The 26,831-nt window shown below is 41.4% G+C and overlaps 1 protein-coding gene across 1 annotated transcript in view; it reads left to right on the top strand.

The window, feature by feature from the left end:
- The window catches only part of fh (fumarate hydratase), a 67,436-nt gene that overhangs the window by 6,900 nt on the left and 33,705 nt on the right, over window positions 1–26,831 (top strand). Inside the window, exons 2-6 of the mRNA XM_060940303.1 lie at window positions 565–699; window positions 3,613–3,723; window positions 11,806–11,982; window positions 15,881–16,063; window positions 24,511–24,676. Of these exons, the coding sequence (XP_060796286.1) occupies window positions 565–699; window positions 3,613–3,723; window positions 11,806–11,982; window positions 15,881–16,063; window positions 24,511–24,676 (772 nt within the window). The remainder of the gene's footprint in view (window positions 1–564; window positions 700–3,612; window positions 3,724–11,805; window positions 11,983–15,880; window positions 16,064–24,510; window positions 24,677–26,831) is intronic.

Raw genomic sequence — 26,831 nt, 5'->3', positions numbered from 1 at the left:
AATTTCAATTTCAACACACCGTCCCAACTGTTTTCTGACTTGGTGTTGTATTATTCATATAAAGAAATAAAATTATTCCCAAAATATTTAAAGCGGTTCTTGAGAATTTTCAGTGAAAAATTGTTTAGAAAAGGGGAAAAAATCTAAAATTTAATATTTAGAATTTTCAAGATGCAATACTTTTTTTTTTTTTTTTTTTTTTAATGAATATCTCATAGAAGTGTATCATGATACAATATCAAGATCATATTGCCCAGCCTTCCTGGTCACTTGAATATCATTAATTTAGTTTATACTTCATTAGTTAGACGTCTGTGTTACTTCGTATGTTTTTAATTCTTTATTGTGGTAATGTGCATCTTGCTCGGAATTTTATTGGAACTTTTTGGCCAGGAGTCACTTAGAGGGGGGAGAGAGAGAGAGAAATCTAATCTCATGTGCTCACTGTTTAAGGTTCAAGACTTTGTGTCGCACTTGCGTTAGTAGCAGGGAGCAGTTTGAGATTCAGTGTTTTGTTCATATATCTAGCGATCTACAAAGTGACCTCGTCTTTCTGGCTCTTAGGCGAGTTCAGAGTCTTACAGAATTGAACGGGACACTTTTGGGGAGCTGAAGGTGCCGAGTGATAAATACTACGGAGCTCAAACTGTACGATCCACCATGAACTTCAAAATCGGCGGCGTGACCGAGAGGATGCCGGTAAGTCCTGAAGCAGGGAGAATATGATCTAGACTATGGGGGTGTGTTTACTGAAGAGCATCCAAATAAATAACGCAAGTTCTACTTGAAGAAAGAGAGCCACCAGCAAACAAGTGATTCATACAGTGTCTTGCAAAAGTATTCATCCCCCTTGGTGTTTGTCCTGTTTTGTCGCATTACAAGCTGGAATTAAAATGGATTTTTGGAGGGTTAGAACCATTTGATTTACGCAACATGCCGACCACTTTAAAGGTGAAAATTCTCTCTTTTTTTAATTTATTTATTTAGTCTGTGATACAAACAGTAATTAAGATGAAAAAGACTCCTGTTTGGAGCGCTCCTTGGTTTTCATGTTGCTTGCTTAGTGTTGCAGAGTCGGGCCCTTTGTCTGAAATCGCTCCCTACTCACTATATAGGGCACTGTATAGTGAGGACGCCATTTTATAGTGCTGTCCGAAACCTTAGTGAGGATTATTTACACCCTATATAGTGCACTCAAAGTATCCCACAATGCATCATGAAAAGTAGTGTATAACGATGGTCACTAACCAAAGCAATATATCCCATAATGCATTGCAGTCATGCTGAAGGAAATCAAATTAAAAGTCTCAAATTTGATTTAATAAAAGGCAGCGGCAAAGAAGAAAGTATTCAGCCTTCTTTTTTAAAAAAAAAAAAAAAGAGATTCAGGTACTTTTGTATTGATTAATGTGGGAAATGCGCTCAGTATAATATGGATTTATCACAAAAATGCATGTATTTATTATTTTTGAAAACCCACCAACTGACTGATCTGGCACGTTTTAAAGGGGTACCAAATATAATATATACAGTTGCTGATGTGACAAAGTAACATTTTTAAGTATTCTATCAAATTTATATACTAGAAAACAACGAAATATCTTGGTAATTGTAAATATAATACTTTATACGCTAAACCGCACAAGAGTCGCCATTTTTAAAAGACCGTGACGTCAGCGCTACCCACTGCACTAGCGGAACTCTCCGAAATAGAGGAGATAAGCGTGTAATCATGGCGTCGGGCGCATCAAGTGAAAGCGACAGCTCTGTCGAATCATACGAAGAGATCCTGCAAGACACACTGCAAGCAGGCTATGGCTTAGAAGGGTACCAGTTTGAACCTAGGAGAGGTACTCTCGACTCCGGTGATGAAATAAGAGAAGAAGGCGAGGATGAGACTGATGCTGGGCATGGCGAGCGTGGGGCGGGGCAGAGCGTCTGCGTGCAGGTGACACGGCGTGGTGCTCGTGCGGAAAATGTAACGTGGAGTTGCTCACGAGTCCAGCAGAATTTATTTGCTGCAATGAGATAGGCGCCACCCGTGGACTTGCGAAATCGTCGCAAGAGGCAGAAACAGGTATTTCACACGTGCTATTCCCAACCTCAATGAGCCGGCACAACTGGGCACATACATACGTCATGAGTGTTACGCAGAGAAAATGAACGTGCATTCTGATTGGATAAAATTAATATCATGGTGGGCTGTTCAAACTGCGGAAATAGTTTGCTCGAGCTACTTTCAAAACACTATAACTTTCCAACCTTAGAACAAAAAACTTTTGTAAGTCTTGAATAAGGTTCGTTAATGTGTGTTTTGTTATATTTACTCTATATATTGCCCTCTGTTCCCCTTTAATTGTGCGAAAGTAATGATGTAAATACTCAGTGCGGCAGGCTAGTGTCCGAAAGCTTTTTTTCATTTTACCAATGAGCTCACTGTATAGTCCTCTATATAGTAATTCCCTATATAGTAAGCAGTGAACAAGTGAGCGATTTCAGACGCAGGGAGGGTCCTTCCAGAACAGGTTGATTTATAGACATCATGTGACACTTTGATTGCACACAGGTGGATCTTAATGAACTAATTCTGTGACTTATGAAGTGAATCGGTTGGAGCAGCTCTTATTTAGGGGTTTCATACGAAAGGGGGTGAATACTTATGCACGCTCCAGATTTCTGGTTTTTTTTTTTTTTTTTTTCCCCCTTTCATCTTAGTGTTTGTGTCACAATAAAACAGCAATGTACACCTTTAAAGTGGTCGGCATGTTGTGTAAATCAAATGGTGCTAATCCTCCAAAAATCATTTTAATTCCAGCTTGTAATGCGACAAAACAGGACAAACACCAAGGGGGATCAATACTTTTTTGCAAGACACTGTATATAATGGTTTTGATTCATTATAACCATTTCATGCATAAACCATTTTCAAGCATATCCTTTCATACATTTATTTTTAACCTAAAAACCTGTATTAATTTTTGTTCTGTCTAAATTTTACACATATGAAGTTTATGGATTAATTTGTTCAATTAAAAAAAAAAAAAACCCTGCTAAAACAGTATGCCACAAATGAGACATTAAATCTTTCAGTGTTGAAAAATTTAACATTCAGGTCTAAAATCTGTAATGCTGAAGATTCATTTATTTATTTATTGAAATGATCGTTTCTGATCATAGAAAATTTGTAGTTTTAGAACTTTTGCATGAAGCAAAGAGCGTTGATGTATACATAAGCAAAGTCATCTTCCTGAAAATGGCACCAGTTTTAGGTGATTGATGGAGTCTGACACATTTTCCCTAATTTTCTTGCTGTTTAGGAAAAATTTTACACAAAGTTATTGAAGCTTGAGAGCAATAAATAGTCCAGAGAGCTACGGAAGGTTACTGTAGTGATCAGTAATGCTTTCAAGTGATTTTGGGCTGGAGCGTTTTCTCAGACCACCACACACACACACCCCTACTGAACTACAGAGCTAACACACACTGCAACTATCTACTCTCTGTGTAAATATTTGCAGTGTGTGCTTCAGTAGCACGTGTGCGTGTCAGGGTGTAATGGTCACTTTTACATCTATCCCTGTTTGAATTTGTGTGTGTGTGTGTTTGATTCAGATCCAGGTAATTAAAGCATTTGGCATCCTGAAGAGAGCAGCAGCGGAGGTGAATAAGGGCTACGGCTTGGACACTAAGCTCGCCGACGCTATCGTCCAGGCTGCAGATGAGGTACTGGAAAATCTCACTGCAGGAAAAGGCAGAAATTAACATCAGTTTATTATTTTGGGGTTTTATTGGACAGATAGTACTACTATTAGGGGTCGAATGGTGTAGCATATACACAATGCGAATCACATATTTCTATGAGCATTTTGTTAATTATACATCTGATGCAGTTGCACTGTTTGAACACCAGAGGGCTCAATCTGCACAACCCATGGAGTTAAAATGTATAGACCCTTTTCAGTCACGTGACCTTCGTAAACGCGACCACCATTTTGGACATGTAGCGGACTTCGGCTCAAATTGGTTTGAATGCGAGGAAGGCGACAAACGGAGAACATACAAGAAAAAGGAGCGAGATGCAGAAAACACCTTCGCTATCCAGCGACGTAGGGCATTTACAGGGCGAGCAGAGGGAGAAATAACAACAGTAACGACACATTAGCAGCGCCGTACAGAAATAACGGTTTATGGCACAGACCCTTTCGGTTCTCGCTCATCTAGCTGCTACAATGACTGCTTAGACTGCAACAATAATACCTGACACACATTTAAGTATCCGTCGTAAAGACGTGAAACTCGACGAGTGTGTTCATTGATAAGCTAACACAATCTAAAAGTAGACATACCATCACACTGCCCTGGCGCTGTGTACAGTTTACCTTCTATGGTTTGTGCACTCACTATTTGTCATTACTTTCTCCAACCGTTGTTACAGATTACAGGGAACGGCCTGGATTTAAGAGACAAATACATGTTCCTCTTATTTTGAACACTTGTTTGTAGGCAGTGCTTAATTTGTAAAGTGGGAGGTCCCGGAGCGCAGAGGATGAGCGGCTCCGGTGCGGAAAAAAAGAGGAGAGGAGAGGGGAGAGGCGCTGCGCTTCTGGGCATGTTTTGTAATAACACTGCAAATTAAGTTCATCTGCAGATATTTTGTGGATGTCGTTTCATGAGAGAAATCACCAACAAGACAGATATCAAAATCAGACATTAACACTAAATAAACTTGCATTTTTTAATTTAATTATTATTATTATTATTTTTTTGTTACATAGTCAAAAGAGGTGTCGGATCACCGGATCCAGTGTAAATAGCTGCCAGAGCCAACGCCCGAGGTTCCGGAGCGCGCTCCGGCTTGCTCCCCCTCAAATTAAGCGCTGTTTGTAGGACACTGCCTCTGATCTGTCCTACAGTCTACCAACAGCAAAGGAACACAACGCTAGCTAATGTCGTTAGCTAATAGCTACTACAGAAGAACAAAGAGGTTACAATGGGTTATTTTAGCCTATTTGGTTACACACTCGCCGCCACAGAATGTTAACAGCAATGTAATGCCTTTTCTGGCTAATTTTATTCGTCTTACCTCCAACAAAGTGGTCACTACACAAGCGTTGGTATGCCGCTATCCATCTTCTCCGTCGGTCAGCATCTACCGGGATCCGATAAAATGATAACCCTTGCCTTGTTTGTTGATGGTTACTACATCCAGGTGCACAACAATATAGTGGCATGATGGAAGTCTTGCTGAAAAACACTTTCTTTGCTGCCGTTCCTCAATGTTGGCTGTGGTAAACTACTGGTAGTACATGTCCAAAATGGCGGCCGCGTTTGTCGTGACGTCGCGTGAAAAGGGTCCATAGAGGGCTACCGCATGACGTCACCGCGCCGTGAGATTTTGTTAGGCGCCATATTGGAAGACCAAGTATATGCACTCACAATATAAAACAAAGTACGAGCGAGAGTAAAGTGACACGATGGATGATAATTCGGGTTATGCGAGTACATTACCAGCTGCAGAAAGGGCACGGTATGTGGAGAAACTGGCTGTGATTGATGGGTTTGACCCATATGATAAGACTCGCGGCAAGGGAGAATGGAAACATAAGGAGGACCGGACACCGATTCTGCCATCTGTTTGCTACCCAGACATTATAAACTATTTGTTGTTTACACCCAGTGCCTACACTGCTGATGACTTGAAGGCCTACAAAGGGCTACAGGCTTACAATTATGTTGTTAGTGGCTTGGTTCGTGATATTACAGCTGTTATTAAGAATAACCTACACATAGTTATGGCCAAGGTAATCTTGTTGATATTTATCTTTTAATAATATATCTTTTCAGTTGAAAAATTAATACTTTTTGTTACTATTAAGGTATCCATAATTTAGGTTAATTTATCCAAATTATACATATGTATTTATGATATATGCCTACACAACAACTATGCTTTATTTATATAATAGGAGGGAGAGCAAGCCCCAAACCATCCTTTATTATTATTATTATTATTATTATTATTATTAAATTGTAGAAGTCTGGGAGGCTTGCTCCTCATACAGTTATCAACTTGGGGCCAATTTAGCATGTTTTAAATCTGAATTTCTTGCGTTTGCTTACCTCAAAGTGTCCGCAGATCATGCACAGACTTATCCATTATATCCACAGTTTTTTGCCAAGTCTCACACAGGTTTCTTTCAAGTCTACTGTTGGGCCAATAAATCATAAATAAAACAGCTCAGATTTGTTTAAGTCGTTTGCCACTCCACTTTATTCTCGTGGGTTCACATACCGCTGCCGTTATTTCCCCCTAATCACAAGTTTGTTGGTCTTCCAAAATGGCGCAGGGTCTGTTTACTTCCGGCTTCGGGTGACGTCAGTGAAATCCCTCTATAGATGGCGCCAGATCACATGACCAACACACATTATACTGTAGGGCAGGGCTTTTCAAAGTGTGGGGCGCGCCTCCCCTAGGGGGCACCAGAGTTCTTCAGGGGGGCGCAACGTGAGGAAAAATAAACCAGAATAAGTTACTATTGTGGACATTTAGCGAACTTCAGCTAGCCTTTGCCAGAGACAAAATGGATCGATTTTTAGTAGCTAAAGCTACAGTGAGTGAGGAGACAGAGTCTGGGCCAAGCAAAAAAAGAAGGAAGTATGACCACAATTATTTAAAGTTTGGATTTTCATGGACTGGATCTGAAGATGCTCCACTGCCACAGTGTGCTGTCTGCCAAGAGGTGCTAGCTAACGATGCTATGAGATGTTTAAAATGTGTAAAACAAGATGTTTAAAAAAAAAAAGCACAGATGTTTAAAATGTGTAAAAGAAAAAATGTGTACAACAACCATTTTTTAAAATACGAATGGAACATTAAAGGAACAGTCCACCGTACTTCCATAATGAAATATGCTCTTATCTGAATTGAGACGAGCTGCTCCGTACCTCTCCGAGCTTTGTGTGACCTCCCAGTCAGTCAGACGCGCTGTCACTCCTGTTAGCAATGTAGCTAGGCTCAGTATGGCCAATGGTATTTTTTGGGGCTGTAGTTAGGTGCGACCAAACTCTTCCGCGTTTTTCCTGTTTACATAGGTTTATATGACCAGTGACATGAAACAAGTTCAGTTACACAAATTGAAACGTGGCTTATTTTCTATGCTATGGAAAGTCCGCACTATAATGACAGGCGTACTAACACCTTCTGCGCGCTTCAGCAGCGCATTGATATCTGAGCTCCGTATCAATGTGCTGCCGAAGCGCGCAGAAGGTGTTAGTACACCTGTCATTATAGTGCGGACTTTCCATAGCATAGAAAATCGCTACGTTTCAGTTTGTGTAACTGAACTTGTTTCATGTCACTGGTCATATAAACCTATGTAAACAGGAAAAACGCGGAAGAGTTTGGTCGCATCTAACTACAGCCCCAAAAAATACCGTTGGCCATACTGAGCCTAGCTACATTGCTAACAGGAGTGACGGCGCGTCTGACTGACTGGGAGGTCGCGCAAAGCTCGGAGAGGTACGGAGCAGCTCGTCTCAATTCAGATAAGAGCATATTTCATTATGGAAGTACGGTGGACTGTTCCTTTAAGTATAGCAACAACAAAAGTTGTAAGGGCGGGGCGCGCTGTTGTTTATTTGCTTTCTGAGGGGGGGCTGACTCTCCCACACTTTGAAAACCCCTGCTGTAGGGTATTATAATGTGGTTGTGTCAGGATGCAAGTTTAAAAAAAAAAAAAAAAAAACCTTCAATCTTCTTCTTCTGGCTGCTCCCGATTAGGGGTCGCCACAGCGGATCTTTCGTCTCCATTGGTCCCTGTCTTCCGCATCCTTCTCTACCACACCTGCCACTTTCATGTCCTCTCTCACCACATCCATGTATCTCCTCTTTGGCCTTCCTTGTGTTCGTTTGCCTGGCAGCTCCATCCTCAACATTCTCCTTCCCACATGCTCTGCATCTCTTCTCAGGATGTGCCCGTACCATCTCAGTCTCATCTCTCTTAGCTTCATTCCCAAGCTCTCCACATGTGCTGTCTCTCTGATGTGCTCGTTCCTTATCCTGTCCAACCTCCGATCGCAAACATTAACTAGCTATCATTGTTCAAATTATTTTTATGCTATTTTGATCGGCTGAGCGAGCTGCAAATAACGTTCTGTTCATGCACGGTTATTTCGCACGTCTGTGTTTTGAGTTTTATGAAATGGGAATAAAAGTGATTGCATCCAATTTCTTTATCATTCAAATCATCGTACAAACTCTATAATCGGTATTTTTTTTTTAAATGATAATTTGAATGGCATTTATTGAGCTTGGGTTTTCACAAACTATCATGATTTGTTAGTGTCTGCCTTCGGTATCGGCAAATAATTGCTGCTTGCTCGCCACTAAGAAATCGCAATATTTTGTTTAGACTCGTCCAATAATTGCTGATTAAATGACAGCTGCCTCGTAGCACTGTGATCTACTGTGCCTGAGAGAGAAGCAGCAGAAGTCGGCCAGTTTAGCCGACCGTGGGGCTCTATTTCCGGGTAAAATGGTGCTTCAACAGCACTTTGTTTCAGTCGATCATCTGTGGTTTCCCCAGGTCATGCTTTAATTTATTTATTCAATTAAATGTTTGGGAGTACTTGTGCTTTTTTTTTTTTTTTTTTTTTTTTTTTTTTTTTTTTGCTTTATGCAGACAAAAATGCACATTATTTTTGTATTGTTTAAGATTTAGAAACCCAAAAAAATTTCATTGAAATTTTTGTATTGTTACACCCCTAAATACTGATGAATGTATTTCAATTTGTGTGTCGCTGATATGATCATGTTTTCTAGAAGGAAATGGTTTATTTAGCATTTTTGTAAGGAGTCTCCAGTGTCAGTGCTTTTGTAAGCTGTAAAGCCAGTATCTCACTGGACTGCGACAGCTTGCGACGTCATTCGCGAGAGAGTTTCAAAAGTGTCTTGAAACTTTCACGGGGCTTCTCAATTTCCTCGCGTGAGTCGCAAAGTGTCGCTCCTTCGTCGCTGTAATTTTGAACATGTTCAGAAAACTCATGCGACACAGTTTCTCTCAAAATAGCTGCAAATGCGTCGCTGTCTGTGAAGATTCTCAATCATCCAGGTCATAGTAAACTGTGAGTGGTAGAAATGGGCAACTGGACTTGGTTGAAAATTCTTGAAAACGTTTCACCTCTCGTCCAAAAGGCTTCTTCAGTTCTGTCTGACTAATAGGGAGTATCAGATATTTATCTTCTCCTGGATCAGAATCAGAATTCTGATGACCAGCTCATCTGAGGCCAAGTTTACATTAGACCGTATCTGTCTCGTTTTCTTTGCGGATGCACTGTCCGTTTACATTAAAACGCCGGGAAACGGGAATCCGCCAGGGTCCACGTATTCAATCCAGATCGTGTCTGGTCCGATGCTGTGTAAACATTGAGAATACGCGGATACGCTGTGCTGAGCTCTAGCTGGCGTCGTCATTGGACAACGTCACTGTGACATCCACCTTCCTGATTCGCTGGCGTTGGTCATGTGACACGACTGCTGAAAAACGGCACGGACTTCCGCCTTGTATCACCTTTCATTAAAGAGTATAAAAGTATGAAAATACTGCAAATACTGATGCAAATACTGCCCATTGTGTAGTTATGATTGTCTTTAGGCTTGCCATCCTTCCACTTGCAAGTGGTAAGTGATATGCGCTGGGATCACACACACAGCGGCTCAGTCCCGAATCACAGCTCAGAGCTTCACTCGCGCGCTCTGTGAGCTGCGCAGGGCCGGAGTGCGCACCCTCCAGAGGGCACTCGCTGTTCAGGGCGGAGTGATTTGGAGCGCAGGATGCCTGCGGAGCCGAGCGTATCCGTGTATTGGCATTGCTGTGTGCACGCAAATTGTGTATTGGTGTTGCTGTGTGCACACTAATCGTTTTAAAAACGTTAATCTGATGATCCGCTGATACGGTCTAATGTAAACCCCACCTAAGGTGTCATTGAGGCATCATGTTGGTGTGGGTCACTGGAGGCTGGGTGTGAACGGCGAGTCATTAGGGTGATCAAAGGATTGCCCTAATCATTGATCACCCTAACGGGCAATCCTTTGATCACCCTAATGACTCGCCGTTCACACCCAGCCTCCAGTGACCCACACCAACATGATGCCTCAGTGACACCTTAGGCTATGTTTACACTAGACCGTATCTGTCTCGTTTTCTTCGCGGATGCACTGTCCGTTTACATTAACCCCCCTGAAAAAGCGGGGAAACGGGAATCCGCCAGCGTCCACGTATTCAATCTAGATCGTATCAGCTCCGGTGCTGTGTAAACATTGAGAATACGCGAATACGCTGTGCTGAGCTCTAGCTGGCGTCTCATTGGACAACGTCACTGTGACATCCACCTTCCTGATTCGCTGGCGTTGGTCATGTGACGCGACTGCTGAAAAACGGCGCAGACTTCCGCCTTGTATCACCTTTCATTAAAGAGTATAAAAGTATGAAAATACTGCAAATACTGATGCAAATACTGCCCATTGTGTAGTTATGATTGTCTTTAGGCTTGCCATCCTTCCACTTGCAAGTGGTAAGTGCTATGCGCTGGGATCACACACACAGCGGCTCAGTCCCGAATCGTGGCTTGTTCACTTCACTCGCGCGCTCTGTGAGCTGCGCAGGGCCGGAGTGCGCACCCTCCAGAGGGCACTCGCTGTTCAGGGCGGAGTGATTTGGAGCGCAGGATGCCTGCGGAGCCGAGCGTATCCGCGTATTGGTGTTGCTGTGTGCACGGCTAACGGTTTTATGTAAACGCGAATCGTTTTAAGAACGTTAATCTGATGATCCGCTGATTCGACGTAATGTAAACGTAGCCTTAGATGAGCTGGTCATCAGAATTCTGATTCTGATCCAGGAGAAGATAAATATCTGATACTCCCTATTAGTCAGACAGAACTGAGGAAGCCTTTTGGACGAGAGGTGAAACGTTTTCAAGAATTTTCAAGCAAGTCCAGTTGCCCATTTCTACCACCCACAAATGCGTCGCTGGTGTCGCAAAGCCGTCACGAACCCTTCTCAAGTCAGTTTCCATGAGATAGGAAGTGCGAGTGTATCTCACTGGGCTGTGACAGCCTGCGACTAGTTGGAGACACAACAATTGCGATAAAATATGCGAGTATCAATTCAGTGTGATTCCAAGTGAAAATTGTCGCTAATTCGCATATTTTATCGCAATTGTTGTCTCTCCAACTAGTCGCAGGCTGTTGCAGCCCAGTGAGATACTACCCTGGGGAAAGTCTTCAGGACAGAGGATGTTTGACTTTTTGGGGCGTTTTTTTTTTTCCTCCTCTTTTTTTTTTTCCCCTCTGTTATGTAAAAAGCAGTTGTTTTGTCTTGAGCGAGAATAAAGACAGGCTGGTTTAACAGGAAGTAGCTTCTTTCCTGGAAGTTCCACATGCTGTAAATGGATAAATATGGTGTGTGTATGGTTTTTTTTTTTTTGGTTATATATAAATAAATAAATAAAATAGTTGTGGTATAAGAGGAATAAAACATTTTGGGGTGGTAGTGACTCCGGCTGCATCGCACCACCCCATAGTTGATGATTTTGCCATAACCTTCCATCCCCAAATTATTTATTCCTTACATAGCTGTGCTAAATACATTGCTACGATGTTCGATGTTTAGTCTACAAGATTTCACTTCCTGCTGCATGCTCAGTTTTTTGCTGCACTTTCTCAATCCTCTGTAGAAGTTGACCAGTTTGTGTTTGAGATGCTTCAATGTCAGTCTTTCTAAGTCAGACTTGTACCTCCATGCCCAGGTGTCTGCTGGGAAACTGGACGAGCACTTCCCCTTGGTGGTGTGGCAGACAGGCTCAGGAACGCAGACCAACATGAACGTCAACGAGGTGATCAGTAACCGGGCCATCGAGATCCTCGGGGGCAAACTCGGCAGCAAAGACCCCGTGCATCCCAACGACCACGTCAACAAGAGTCAGGTGGGTGACTGATGCCCCTTTTCCACCAAAGCAGTTCCAGGGCTGGTTCGGGGCCAGTGCTTAGTTTGGAACCGGGTTTTCTGTTTCCACTGAACAAAGAACTGGCTCTGGGCCAGAAAAACCGGTTCCAGGCTAGCACCAACTCTCTGCTGGGCCAGAGGAAAGAACCGCTTACGTCAGTGGGGGGGGCGGAGTTGTTAAGACCGACAACAATAATAAGACCGCGAAAGATCGCCATTTTTAAGTGACGAGAAGCAGCAGCTGTACAAACGCGAAGTCATTTATTGTTGTTGTTGCTGCTGCTGCTGCTTCTTCCGTGTTGTTTTTACTTCGACATTCGTGCCAAGGTTTATGCAAACGTAGTGACGTAACTGACGTATACAACGACGTAATGACGTATACAGCGACGTAATGACGTGGCTTCCCTTAGCACCGCGAGCTATGGAAAAGCAAACTGGTTCTCAGCTGGCTCGCAAGTTGAACGAGTTGTGAACCAGCACCGGCCCCGAACCAGCCCTGGAACTGATTTGGTGAAAAAGGGTAGTGTAAGGAGCATCACACAATCCATCCCTAAACCTCAGGTACCTTCATTAAATCTATTTTTTTTAAAAGCAGATTAAAACACACATTTATCAACCTTGGCTTTTAATCAGGCCTCTTCATATTGTGCTTAAAACCTTTTTTTATAAAATTTGTTAATGATCTTAACATGTTGTTTGTCTTGCATTATTTTCTTTTTCATCGTGAAGCATTTTGAGCTACATTTTATGTATGAAAGGTCGTTTTTCATTGTTGATATTGTTATTGGTAGTTTATTATTACATCACGCCACTCTGGCAAGGATTGTTGTGTTATTTCTTACTTGATGAACCTCCTACTTCTTTAAATAAGATTGTATGTATGGTTTATATGCTGAGTGATGGGCATATAACGAAATATCATGCAACGATAAACGGCAATACAAATTTATAACGATTCAAACCAATGAAAATTTAAAAAAATTAATCAGTTATGCTGCGTAATCTTAGTTTTTCCGAGCTGTAATTGCATGGTTCAGAGAGTAGATGGCAAAATAGCGTACAATAGCAGGAATGCACATGACTTCACTGTAGGTGGAAGTCACGCCGCTCTAATGCTGAGAACACACAAAACAAAACGGATCTAAAATAGGAAAGAGCTGCTGTGTGATTGTACAAATAAATTTAACGAGAAATTGAAGCGCTCGCTCTCTTTTTACAGACTGAGGAAAGATAAAGAAAAGAGAAGCAAATGGCGGGAGAAGAAATGTTCAGAAAAGATTAAGAGAAGACCTATTTGTGATAAACTTTTTCATTTTTAATAAAAGGAGTATTTTTGTTAGACTATCTTTTACTCCAGCCTTTTACAGATGAGTAAATTATTCTTGGCTATTAAGAAAATGAAACCTCAATAGATAGAAACAAAAGGAATTTGCAAGTTGATAAAGAATAGGAAAATAAATGTGCCTCCCCCTCCTTTTTTTTGGATAGTTTTTATTTATTTATTTATTTATTCCCAAAGATATTGTGGGGAAAATCGAATTGTGAACCCGATAACTATTCAAGTCATGAAAATTGGGTGAATCATTACATGCCTACTAATTTAGAAATATTTAGGCTAATATCTTTTTTTTTTTTTAAAGCATTTTTTAGTGTATGTAACGCCCCTAAACCCCACTTTTTTTCCTTGTACAAAGCAATAATCATTATGTTGATTGACCGTATGTTTTCGAACCATAGCTGATCCAAAAAGCAATAAATTAATGGAAAATCAGTAAGATCAGCCGATTTTCCCGGAAGCTGCCGAGACTGAACCGGAAGATCCTGAAGCAGTGCGTGACGTCACACGTAACAACAATCCAGATGTCAATTTCGTTCATGTGCGTAGCAGTGGTTAGACCAGTCTCCATATGGAATCACATTTTGGAGAGAATTCTGATGGTGATTGGGACTCTTGTGTGTCGGACAAAGGGGCAGATGATTATCAAGGATATTCTGGAGTAAATGGTTCTCTTTTCAAGCCCCCAAGATGAAACGGATATCACAGTTCATGAGTCTTCCACTGTAGTGCGTGCGGGATGGATGGATGGATGGATGGATGGATGGATGGATGGATGGATAGATATGTGCAGAACACGGTGGTTACCTTTCACCATGTTTTCCTGAACAAAACTAAAAACAAATTGAGTTGCAATATTGCAATCTGAGAATTTAACACGTTTCAGTTAATAATTAATGATTGCGTGCGTGCATCTTTCTTCCTGTTAAAGTGCATCAGATATGATAAGCTTGGATGTCGCAAGCATGTAAATGTTGCTCATAATCCTGTGTGTGTGTGTGTGAGAGAGAGATAATAGGGGACTTGACGAAGTGTCCAAATGCCATTTATCAAATAAATGGGTTTCTTTTTGCCCCAATAATTCCCATGTGGTCGTTCTGGTGGTCATGAACACTTGATGAATCAGATTTATTAGTAGTAGTAGGAAATCAATATGAAATCTGCCTGCTTCGTTTGCACAAACTTCATCCACTGTCGCGTTAGTGTTTTTTCTCGGAAATTCGTGAACTGAATGTCCTGTTGTTTATGGATTTGAACATCCAAACACAACGCAGCGCTTTCCCATCATTATTTTTGTAAGATTCCAACAACCGTATCCAATTTCAGTGAGTAAACAAGCACGGGGTCAGATGAACCGAAATGACCCAGATAACCGATGTTCCACGTGTGACGTCATGCGAGATCAACCCTGGGGCAAGGCTGCTTTTTTCCGGGATCCAGAAACTGCGATTTATCGTTAGTTTTGTGCTTGATAAAATAATAACAATTTTTTTTTTTTTTTTGCGGTCCGGTTTCCATCAAATCCTGCACTCTGATTGGCTGGCAAGCGGGTCCGTATCCTACGATACGGACCCCAGTTACGGACCTCTGGCGACTCGCTCGTTCACAACAACAAACTTTTTTTTTTTTTTAATAAGATTTATTTATAAGATTATCAAAAATCTTAAATTTTTGCCAGCGTTTCTCAGGAGAATAGCATTAATTTTACAGCATGGATAGCGATAACGACAGTGTTCACAGCGAAAGCGAGTTTTACTACCCTGAGGAAGAAGAAATAAAAGAAAACATTTCAGGAGAAAGCTAAAAACCTCTAACTGTTACTAACACCGAGCAAAAACATGGCTGAATCCTGAATGACTCAATTTTGTATAAATAGGGGACTACATAGGCGGCAAAATGTAGTTTTGTTTTGTTTTTTTTCCCCTGCCATGGAAGTGCACTTGTATACCGAGGAGGAAGCAATTTGCATTACAGCCGTGAATGAGGATTCAAAATGGCGGCTTGGCTCGGTTTTCCCTTTCGGGCGCTCTCGTTTTCTGTTAGAATTTGGTAAAGAAAAAAATAAATATATTATTTACCAGCTTAAGGTCGGTCCGTATGGTGAAATACCGTGACCTCGGCCTTGAATACTGACCTCGGCCCAGAGGGCTTCGCTCAGTACTTTCAAGACCTCGGTCACGGTATTTCACGATAGACCTCCCAGCTGATAGATTTTTTTTTTTTTTCCCCTGCTTTATTATTTCATTTTGGTCATTACTACTGATATCTATTAATTTTAAAGCATTACAAAAAGGCATTACATACACTTTTTTTAAAAAAAAAGTAAGTTTCCATGTGACTTGCATGATCAGTTTAATTGGAACATGGTTTATTGGTCAATGGACAGTTTCAAAGAAACTCTATGCTGATTTGAACATAGTTATACTTTTTTTTTTTAAACATTTTAATATCTCTTGATGCTATTTCTCTCCATCTCTGACTTTTTATAAACATGACATTTCATTCAGGTCTCCGTTTGTGTGTCTGTGTGTCCCCATTTCAGAGCTCCAACGACACGTTCCCCACCGCCATGCACATTGCTGCAGCTAAAGAAGTGCATGAGGTGCTGCTGCCCGGCCTACAGGCGCTTCACGATGCTCTCGCCGCCAAGGCAGAGGAGTTTAAGGACATCATCAAAATTGGTCGCACGCACACACAGGACGCTGTGCCACTGTCGCTAGGACAGGTAAGGGGGAGGGGGGGGGGTCACTGTAGATTCATACTGTATGTTATCTAGGAACGCCAGCGGTGCTTGCCGTGCAGGAAGCGCCTGTCCGTTTACACAGTAAATTGCAAATTTTTGATCGCTGTGTAGCAACATAAAAAGCATGTTCAGCTGCACAAGAGTTGGATATTTTATCGGGGGGAAAAAACTGAATTTTCAGAATACGCACTCAGATTTGCACGATACTGATTACTTTTGACATGGTGATCTTTTTCTGAATGTTGACGGTGAAACCACTGGGTGCGGCCATGTTGGATTTTGGTCGAAAGCCGATGACGTGCCACCCCTGTGATGTTAGATTCTAGCTCGCTTTCTATTGGTCGACACTGGCCGAAATCGAGACCAGAGGTCAGGAACAATCATGACCCCTGGTGAGCCTTTTCATGGTAATTTCCGTCAAACCGGAAGCCGGCCAGAGACCGAAGTAGTTTCAGTCCCGGTCAATAGATGTGTATATCCTTCTGTGGAAAACAATAAAAATATTGGATTCTGGAAGAAAGGGGAGGGAAAACGAGAAGGTTCAGGGATGTTAATCATATTGTTTTGAAGAAGTCACATTTGATTAGAAACATGTAATACATAGCGCTTTTGAGCGCCACCTTCTGAAAAGTAACGTGTGGAACTGTGCTGCCACCTTTTGCCTTGTTGTTCCATCACATGCAATAAGGAGCGTTTGTGTGGCAATTAAATGAGTTGTCGAGAAGAGAATACAGTCCGAGAGCACAGATTTAATTCTTTAATAGGAATCTATGCAGATTGTTCTAATCCTTAACAATCTTTAGTTGGGTTTGAATGATTCGCTACAATGGCCAGCAAAGTACCTACAATCAGCAGTTCTGGTCATGGCCTTGCTCAGTTGTCACCCCCCCGCCCAGATGAAGCTTGGCTGGGGATATCGAAACGGGTTCCATCCGTCCTGTCAAGTTTTCATATCTTTAAAACTACTGAAGATATCTTCATGAAACTTTTGTACATATCAAGCAACATGTGAACTGGTGATCTGTGGTTGGTAGAAGAGAGCAACTGGACTTGCTTGGAGATTCTTGAAAACGTTTCGCCTCTCATCCGAAAGGCTTCCTCAGTTCTGTCTGACTAATAAGGAGTATCAGGTATTTATCCTCTCATGGATCATCATAGAATCTGAATCAGAATGCTGATGGCTGCGTTGTAGGTGGCTGATAAAAGATGTCAAGCAAGTCCAGTTGTTCTCTTCTACCAACCACAGATTACTATGTACCTGGATGACAAAGAATCTTCACAGATATGTTTCTACGCACTTTGGGATGAGATCCCTTCGACTGGTGCGGGAGTATGAGAGGACTTCCAGAAAACTGGCAGACATCTTAGCCAGAGAGGATCGTTCATTTTTGTCAACCTGGAACGACCATCACTGAACAGAGGTGGGTGTCTAGGACATCTTTTATCAGCCACCTACAATGCAGCCATCAGCATTCTGATTCGGATTCTATGATGATCCATGAGAGGATAAATACCTGATACTCCCTATTAGACAGACAGAACTGAGGAAGCCTTTCGGACGAGAGGTGAAACGTTTTCAAGAATCTTCAAGCAAGTCCAGTTGCTCTCTTCAACCAACCACAGATTACTATGTACCTGGATGACTGAGAATCTTCACAGACATGTGAACTGGTGCCTTTTACTATTTTCAGATTTTTTTGGGGAAAAAAAAGTATTTTTCAAATTTTTACATATGTTGATTTTGACTTTTGTTTCTAAGAGCAATGTTCGTTTCCGGAGTGCATATCCAAAACTATTCATAATATGGATTTGAAACTTGGTAGACGTGAACAAGGTGATGTAGAGGTGCCTTTTCATGCTAAGAAATTTGAGAAATTTTACTTTTTCATGTACCCCGTCTCTCGCCCGTAGTCAGCTGGGATAGTTTTGTAACCTTTTCCAGCCTGATGAGCATCAACAACGCTTTTTCTGAGGTCCTCAGAAATCTCCTTTGTTCGTGCCATGATGCACTTCCACAAACATGTGTTGTGAAGATCAGACTTTGATAGATCCCTGTTCTTTAAATAAAACAGGGTGCCCACTCACACCTGATTGTCATCCCACTGATTGAAAACACCTGACTCTAATTTCACCTTCAAATTAACTGCTAGTCCTAGAGGTTCACATACTTTTGCCACTCACAGATATGTAATATTGGATCATTTTCCTCAATAAATAAATGACCAAGTATAATATTTTTGTCTCATTTGTTTAACTGGGTTCTCTTTATCTACTTTTAGGACTTGTGTGAAAATCTGATGTTTTAGGTCATATTTACGCAGAAATATAGCAAATTCTAAAGGGTTCACAAACTTTCAAGCACCACTGTAGTTTGTATACATAGCGGGGGATACAGATGACTGTCTTCTTGTTGAAATTGATTTGAGTCGTTTACGCCATCTCACTATGCAAATAATGCAATTAAATTTCAAAATAAAAATCCTGGAGCAAAAGGTTATTTTTAAACTCTGAGCAATTGATGGATGTTTTGGGCACAAGAATTGCTCCTGAAGATGCTTTGCTTTGCTTTCTCGAGATGGAGGGATATTGCTGGAAGCAGCCAAATAAGGCTGATTTGGGTGGGGGGGGAATTAAAATTTCAAAAAACTGAATTTCAAACAGCTGTAACTTCTGTTCTTTTTAACCTCGGGCTGGAAAATAAAACCAGATTTGAATTCAGAACTTCATACTTTTTGATATGCCACACTCCTTGATCACAACTAGTTTTAGGCCCACTCTACACGGGAACGGTCTGAAACAAAAACGCAAACGTCCGTTTTCATTCTCACTTTTTTTTCCGCGTCTACACAACTGTTTTCAAGGAGGAAATCTGCGTCTATACGGTGACGCATAAATGTGTGGAATTCAATTGGATGTGCATGCCAGGCGGCTAGGTGGTGCTGTGAAAGACCTCCGCTATGTCTGCACGCATGCGCAACGTCTTCCGTCTTGTCTGATCTGCACATCTGCGCCGCGAAAACTTTGACTACTCTGGCTATGGTAAGAAAGTAAAAAAGTAAGAGCATACTATACCCGCCTCTGTTCATTAACAGTGTCTGTGCAGATTCGGTATAGATGTTCGAAGGACTCCTGGACGTTTATTAAAGCTGCCAGAGCAGCTTGAAGGTCCGTTGGATCGATGTAATCAGACATGCTCTTACTTTTTTACTTACTTTCTTACTTCCCGGGCTGGCATGTACAGTACATGACATATGTATGACGTAAACGCGTACCCGACGTGAGCAGATCCGAGCAGAGTTTCGCGTATTGGGTAGTTTAGACGGATATGCAACGGGGGCTGTTTTTAACTTATCCACACTGGAAGGCGTTTTCAATTTTTTCCGTTTTTCAGCCTCGGAAACGCCGTCCCCGTGTAGACGAAAGGCACTTCCAATAAAACATTTAGTCGTTTTTACCCTACAGCGTCCTCGTGTAAACGGGCCCTTAAAAATGGCCTGTGTAATAGACAAACTGGTAAAGTAATAAAGGTGACGTGAGCGGCATTCTTTGGTGAATTAGTGCTTGTTTAAGCCCATGTTTACATTAGACCGTATCAGCGGATCATCAGATTAACGTTTTTAAAACGATTCGTGTGCACACAGCAACACCAATACACGATTTGCGTGCACACAGCAACACCAATACACGGATACGCTCGGCTCCGCAGGCATCCTGCGCTCCAAATCACTCCGCCCTGAACAGCGAGTGCCCTCTGGAGGGTGCGCACTCCGGCCCTGCGCAGCTCACAGAGCGCGCGAGTGTAGTGCACTAGCAGTGATTCGGGACTGAGCCGCTGTGTGTGTGATCCCAGCGCATATCACTTACCACTTGCAAGTGGAAGGATGGCAAGCCTAAAGACAATCATAACTACACAATGGGCAGTATTTGCATCAGTATTTTCAGTATTTTCATACTTTTATACTCTTTAATGAAAGGTGATACAAGGCGGAAGTCCGCGCCGTTTTTCAGCAGTCACGTCACATGACCAACGCCAGCGAATCAGGAAGGTGGATGTCACAGTGACGTTGTCCAATGACGACGCCAGCTAGAGCTCAGCACAGCGTATCCGTGTATTCTCAATGTTTACACAGCACCGGAGCTGACACGATCTGGATTGAATACGTGGACGCTGGCGGATTCCCGTTTCCCGGCGTTTCCAGGCGGTTTAATGTAAACGGACAGTGCATCCGCGAAGAAAACGAGACAGATACGGTCTAATGTAAACGTAGCCTAAGTGTTTGGTGAAGAGGTCAGCCTACAGTCTTCACCTGAAGCGTAAACGAGTGACAGTCAGGAGAAGCTGAAAGTCTGTCTTTGTTATGCAGTATAATACAATACTTGAGAAATCTGTTTTTTGTATAAAAAGCAGAAAGGATTGGGGTTCGACCCTCCACGTACAGCGCTGTTCTGTTCTCGCTGGAGAGTTGGGCTGTGCTCTCTGGGTCAGCTTTCACTCGCTAGGCTGCTCAAGACCCAAAGAAAGGTTTAGGTGGGAATCCATAGCTGTGATCTCAATTATATGAAAGGAACAAACGACATCTGACGTGATGGATGAGGAGGAGGATGCCTGAGAAAGCCTTTACCCAAGATCAGGAGTACTTGGGACTAAATGTTTCAAGGGGAGAAATTTCATGTGTAGTGAATGTCGACATGAGGGGAAAAAGCAAGATGACAGACATTACCAGTCAAAAGTTTGTGCACTCCTACTCATTCATAGGTTTTTCTGTAGTTTATATTTTCAACATTGTAGAACGATACTGAAGACATTTCAAACTATGAAATAACATCTGGAGTTATGTGGTAAACAAAAGTGTGGTTTTTTTTTTTTAAATAAATATTCTCGATTTCTTCAAAGTATCCAGTGTTTACCTTGATGATGCTTTGCACACTATTGACATCATCTTAACCAGCTTCATGAGGTCATCACCTGGAACACTTTTTTTCAACTAACAGCTGTGTCTCATCAAAAGTTAATTAGTGGACGAGTTTCTTGTCTTAATGCGTTTGAGATCAAACCATAAATAGAGCTGCGGCTACAATTATTGACAGTCTATAATTAGGCACTTTTTTCAGATTTACCAATAAACAATTTTAAAAAGGTGAGTTTCAGTTCCAGCAGTTATTATTGGTTGGTTAATCAACCTGAAGACCCGCCGCACCCTTTGATCTTATCGTCTGATGACGCAGCTCGTTACCTGAGATGGAAATTTTTTTTTTTTCAGCATGATCAGCAATTTTTCGGAAAACCCGGACGTTATCATCGCAGGTAAGCGTGGTGGAAAGATCATGGATGTGTTTTTACTGATCAAATTCACGGATATTTCATGATCTCCTCGTTTAAACCTACTTTGTTTCCGACTCTTTCATTTGACAGTCGCCATTTTGTATCTAAACGCGCGTTTGAGAATCACGTGAGGTGTCGACAATAGTGATCACTTTCACCGGTGTCCACCATTATCGACACCCTGTGGAATTAAGGGACATTTACAGTACGACTGTTATGGATCGATCTTTATGTAACATTGTTGAAGTAGATGAAGTATTTTTTTTTCTTTTTTTTTTTTTTAAATAAAAGTGCTGTGATTTTTAGATTTTTTTTTTTTTCTGGTTCATAACAGAATGGAATGTTTATAGATTTACCTACCTCTACTCCACCTGTTAAAACTGTTAATATTATAGTCAGGCTGTCTGTTGTTGCCCAAATGAGGATGGGTTCCCTTTTGAGTCTGGTTCCTCTCGAGGTTTCTTCCTCATGTCGTCTGAGGGAGTTTTTCCTTGCCACTGTCGCCACAGGCTTGATCATTGGGGATAGATTAGGGATAAAATTAGCTCATGTTTTAAGTCGTTCAAATTCTGTGAAGCTGCTTTGCGACAATGTTTATTGTTAAAAGCGCTATACAAATAAACTTGACTTATAGAGTATTTGGAATCCGATTGCAATAAATAGAATTAGAGCAGAATTAAATTCCTCGCGTATAAAAAAAATTACATGCTTGAAATATTCAGATTTTTGTATTCCATTCAGAAAATATATTTTTTTTCAGTTCGTTGTAAGTATCGACCACATATTACAGTATCAGTCAGAATGACGCGACCTTTGACCTGGATCTTCATGTGGTTAGAGTTTCAATTTCCTGTTGACATTTATTGGTAAACGACAAAACTAGAAATTAATACAAACAACAACGAATGATTAACAAAATATGATCTACGAAAATACGTAAGTGAAACAGAGAGATTTTCTGACGCAGGTTAAACATTATCAGTTCATTTGTTCACAAACATTAGAATTACTTCCTCATTTATGTAAACACCGACATCAGTATATGTATATGATATTTTATCCTAAATATGCTTGTGAAACAAATTTTAAATAAAAACTTTGTTAACTTAACCACGTACCTATTTTATTTATTTATTTATTTATTTATTTTTTAAATAATCATCTGGAGGTCGATAACGGTGGACAAAGGTGTCGATAATTGTGGAACGGTGTCACATGATCTGATACGCCAAGTAATCAGGGATCAGCTCATTTTTTTTCCAGCGGAAGTTTGAGTAATTTATTAATGCACAATTAATGTATTCAGCCATTTGTAATAGCTAAAAGATCATTAAGGTGTCGATAATTGTAGCCGCCACTCTAGTAAATAATAAAAATATAGTAAAGAGCCCCGTTACACCCCACAGCTGTAGTAATCCATACAGTATTATGTCAAGAACCGAACAACTAAGTAAAGAGAAATGACGTTCATCATTACTTTAAGACATGAAGTGTCGTGAGGGTTTTTTTTTTTTGGTTTTTTTTTTAAATCAATAAAAATAAAGGAAGAAAATGTAATCAGGTGGTGTGTCCAAACTTTTGACTGGTACTGTATATTAACGTTAACATTATTTAGAAAGTGGATTTTGTGGAGGTTGGGCTCTCCCTAATTTCAGGCTATATCAGTGGTCATTTACACTGCAACATTTAAAACACTGGCTGGATCCAGAGGCACAGACTTCCTGGATTGAAATTGAAAGGGATCTTGTGGCACCAATGAGACTGCAGGATTACTTATTTTCAGGCGCTTCAAGTAGACAATCCTCCTTAAGGCGTGGTCCAATTATATCCTATTTGTTGACTACATTCAGAGCAGTGGAAAAGTATATAGGTGTGACGGTGAAATGGCACAAAAATTCTCCACTATGGTTTAACCAGGGTTTACTATCAGGAAATAAACCATTTACGCCAGGGCCATGGGTGCATAAAGATATATATGTTTTGAATGATATAAATGGGGTTGACTCATTGTTGAGTTTCTGTGACTTAATAACACAATATGATGTTCCTAAGCATTCCCTCTTTCACTTTCTTAAGTTACGATCAGCTCTTAAATCACACAATATTCAGTGGGGTTCAAACCTAAAAATGCACCCTATAGTGGAAAAGATACAAAGAGCCCCAAGAAGAATAGTGTCATTTCTTTACTTATTTCTGTGTGCACATTCAAAACATTCTGACAGCCTTAATAAAGAATGGAAAAGAGACTTAGGAAACCCTCAGGAAGATCTGGATTGGGAAGCAATATGGGACAATGTCACAGGCTCATCAAAAAATCCCAATCACCAATTTATCCACTTGAATATTTGTTATCACACCTATCTGACCCCACATAAGAGACATTTGATGGGCTTAGCCCCGCACTCTTATTGTACTTTTTGTCCATTTGATACTGTGGGGACTTTCATGCATTCTATGTGGAACTGTCCAGATGTTGTGTCTTTCTGGTCTAATGTTGTGGACATAATATCTACTCTGACAAACATTGATTTTCCCATGGATCCTGCCCTACACCTATTACTTGATGACTCAAGGTTTCCCATCACAGAGAAAACACGTAAACTATGGTTAGCAGGTATCACGGCTGCCAAGAAACTGGTGGTCCAGAGATGGCTCCCACCTCATGATCTCTCAATTAAACATTGGTTATATACTCTGCTAGACATTTTATACATGGAATTATCCTCTGCCAGAATTAACCATGCTAAGGAAGCTACTGTCAACAACTGGTTAAATGGTATAGAAATGGTGAAGGAGTTACTCTCCCAATAGATGCATTCATTTATCTTTATTATTTTTCTTCATTTCATTTTATTTTTTTAATTCATAATTATTATGAAATTTTTTTTTCTCTCTATTATACTGTAATACTCATTCTTTTAATACTGCAATTCGACTACTGCCTTATATGTAATTAAGCAAGGGCAATGTGTTGGTCAGGGATTGGGTGGGGGGTGGGGTGGTTGATACGATGTTGTCGTATATGAGACTGTACATTCTTTTCAATACTCAATAAAAAATTCATTACAAAAAAAAGAAAGTGGATTTTGTTTCCGTGTGTGTGTAGGAGTTTGGAGGCTATGTGCAGCAGGTGAAATACAGTATTGAGCGAGTGAAGGCGGCGATGCCCCGAGTGTATGAGCTGGCAGCAGGCGGCACTGCAGTGGGCACGGGACTAAACACTCGCATCGGCTTCGCTGAGAAGGTGGCCGACAGAGTCGCAGCGCTCACAGGTGAGACATGCACACACGTACACGCTCACAATCCGGGTTTCCAGTGTAGTGTTGCGTAAAATCGAAGCCTTTTTATTTTATTATTATTTATATAAAGTTGACAAACCCAATTGCCGAATGGTCTGTGTTTCCACGGAGTGAGATTGTGATGAAAGCTGGATTTTCTCCGCTTGCGATTTTCATTCAGCTCTCTGAGACCGGATCGTTCGCACGGGATTTCAATTGCATCCACTACAATAGCTGTGGTGCTGTTCATCAAGGGCGGCACGGTGGTGTAGTGGTTAGCGCTGTCGCCTCACAGCAAGAAGGTCCGGGTTCGAGCCCCGTGGCCGGCGAGGGCCTTTCTGTGTGGAGTTTGCATGTTCTCCCCGTGTCCGTGTGGGTTTCCTCCGGGTGCTCCGGTTTCCCCCACAGTCCAAAGACATGCAGGTTAGGTTAACTGGTGACTCTAAATTGACCGTAGGTGTGAATGTGAGTGTGAATGGTTGTCTGTGTCAGCCCTGTGATGACCTGGCGACTTGTCCAGGGTGTACCCCGCCTTTCGCCCGTAGTCAGCTGGGATAGGCTCCAGCTCACCTGCGACCCTGTAGAACAGGATAAAGCGGCTAGAGATAATGAGATGAGATGAGACTGTTCATCAAATCAAATGCGAAAAATGGGTTCCCATTTTAATTTGCGCATTAAACTGGTGAATGAAAACCCGCCTACAGACACATTGGCTCAGATCTATTACACTTGTGTGTTATTTCACACTTGATCTTTTTTTTGTGATTTTATGTATAAACTGACGCCAGGTGAGAGAAATCCCACGTGCATCGTACACACAGTGAATACATTTCCTGATGCTGACCTTTTGGATTGTATTAGGTTTAGTTATTCAGGACGAATATCCTGATTTATTCTATCCACGTTCACTGGATATGAGCAATCGTGTGCTCTGATTGGCCGCTGTAATACGAGGATATCGGCTCATGTACCGTGAGGAGAGAAAAACAAAATGGCAGTTTGTGTCGCTGAACCAACCGAGGACGTAATAAAAACTTGAAAACAAAACCCCCAAAATTATCAAGTATTTAAAAGAAACAGAAATGGCTAAAAGAATAGTCTGTCTGTCTCCCTCCCCAAATATTTCCTGTTCCACACTCCAGCCCAGTCGGAGGTGGTAATGCACCTTTAAAGTGCATATCCTGGACCAATTTCGGGTTTTTGTTTGTTTGTTTTTTATATGAAAGTATGTTCCTTTACACACTCATCCAGAAGGGTAATTTTGCACAAAGCCATCTGTCTACAGCAGAAAAAAATAAAATAACAAAACGCGTCTGGAAAAATCCCAAGGGAGTCTGGAGCCAGATTCGTGACGTCACGTGCGGATCCGCCAGCAGGCTGTGAGAGCTTACACGGTTTCAGTGCACAGCCTGTATAGACCAACTTTAGCATCGAGCGATTTTGCATTGAAATATGGAATTATCGCCTGAGCTTCTAAACCCATGGATTCATGTATCAATGCTCATCTATCTGTTACATAAATCATATTTTTTCTAATTACTATTATGTATTTATATATTTCTTCATTTAGAAGAGTACTGGCTCCTGTAGGAGAAAGATTTCATAAGCTACACACATGGAATCGGCTAAGCAGGGTTGTGTATACATTTACTGTGTTTGGCAGGTCCCAAGATCTCAAGCCCTGACACGCAGATCCCTTGATACATGTGAAGTTAAGTGTATTATCGCCCAGTGTGTTCGTGGTGTTTGCTTTTGTGTGTGTCAATAAATAACATTATCCGTGTACCACACAAACACAGGAACACTTAATTTAGAGTATAGTCTCTCATTTCTTACCCTGGCAACAGTCGACTTGTGAATCGCCGATTTTTCTTGGTCTTTTTCTCGGCTCTGCTTGGTCCTCGGCTTCCAGGTGCCTCGCACGAAGCGCTCCCATTTCTCTCTCATTGTCCGGTCTTTTGGGAAACGATGAGTACTAAACCCATCAAGATTGGTGTTGCTACACCCTCCTACGATACATCTGTTAACCATTTTAATAATTACGCGATAATGTTGAAGAAATTTGCAGAAAACCACCAGGTCGTTTTCTCATAAACAAACCAGCGCTGACGTAGGATTCAGAAGGAGGCGTCCTGCACCCGACATCACG

Source organism: Neoarius graeffei, chromosome 14 (assembly GCF_027579695.1).
Source record: "Neoarius graeffei isolate fNeoGra1 chromosome 14, fNeoGra1.pri, whole genome shotgun sequence".
Taxonomy (NCBI): domain Eukaryota; kingdom Metazoa; phylum Chordata; class Actinopteri; order Siluriformes; family Ariidae; genus Neoarius; species Neoarius graeffei.
This window is presented reverse-complemented; position numbering and strand designations above follow the sequence as displayed.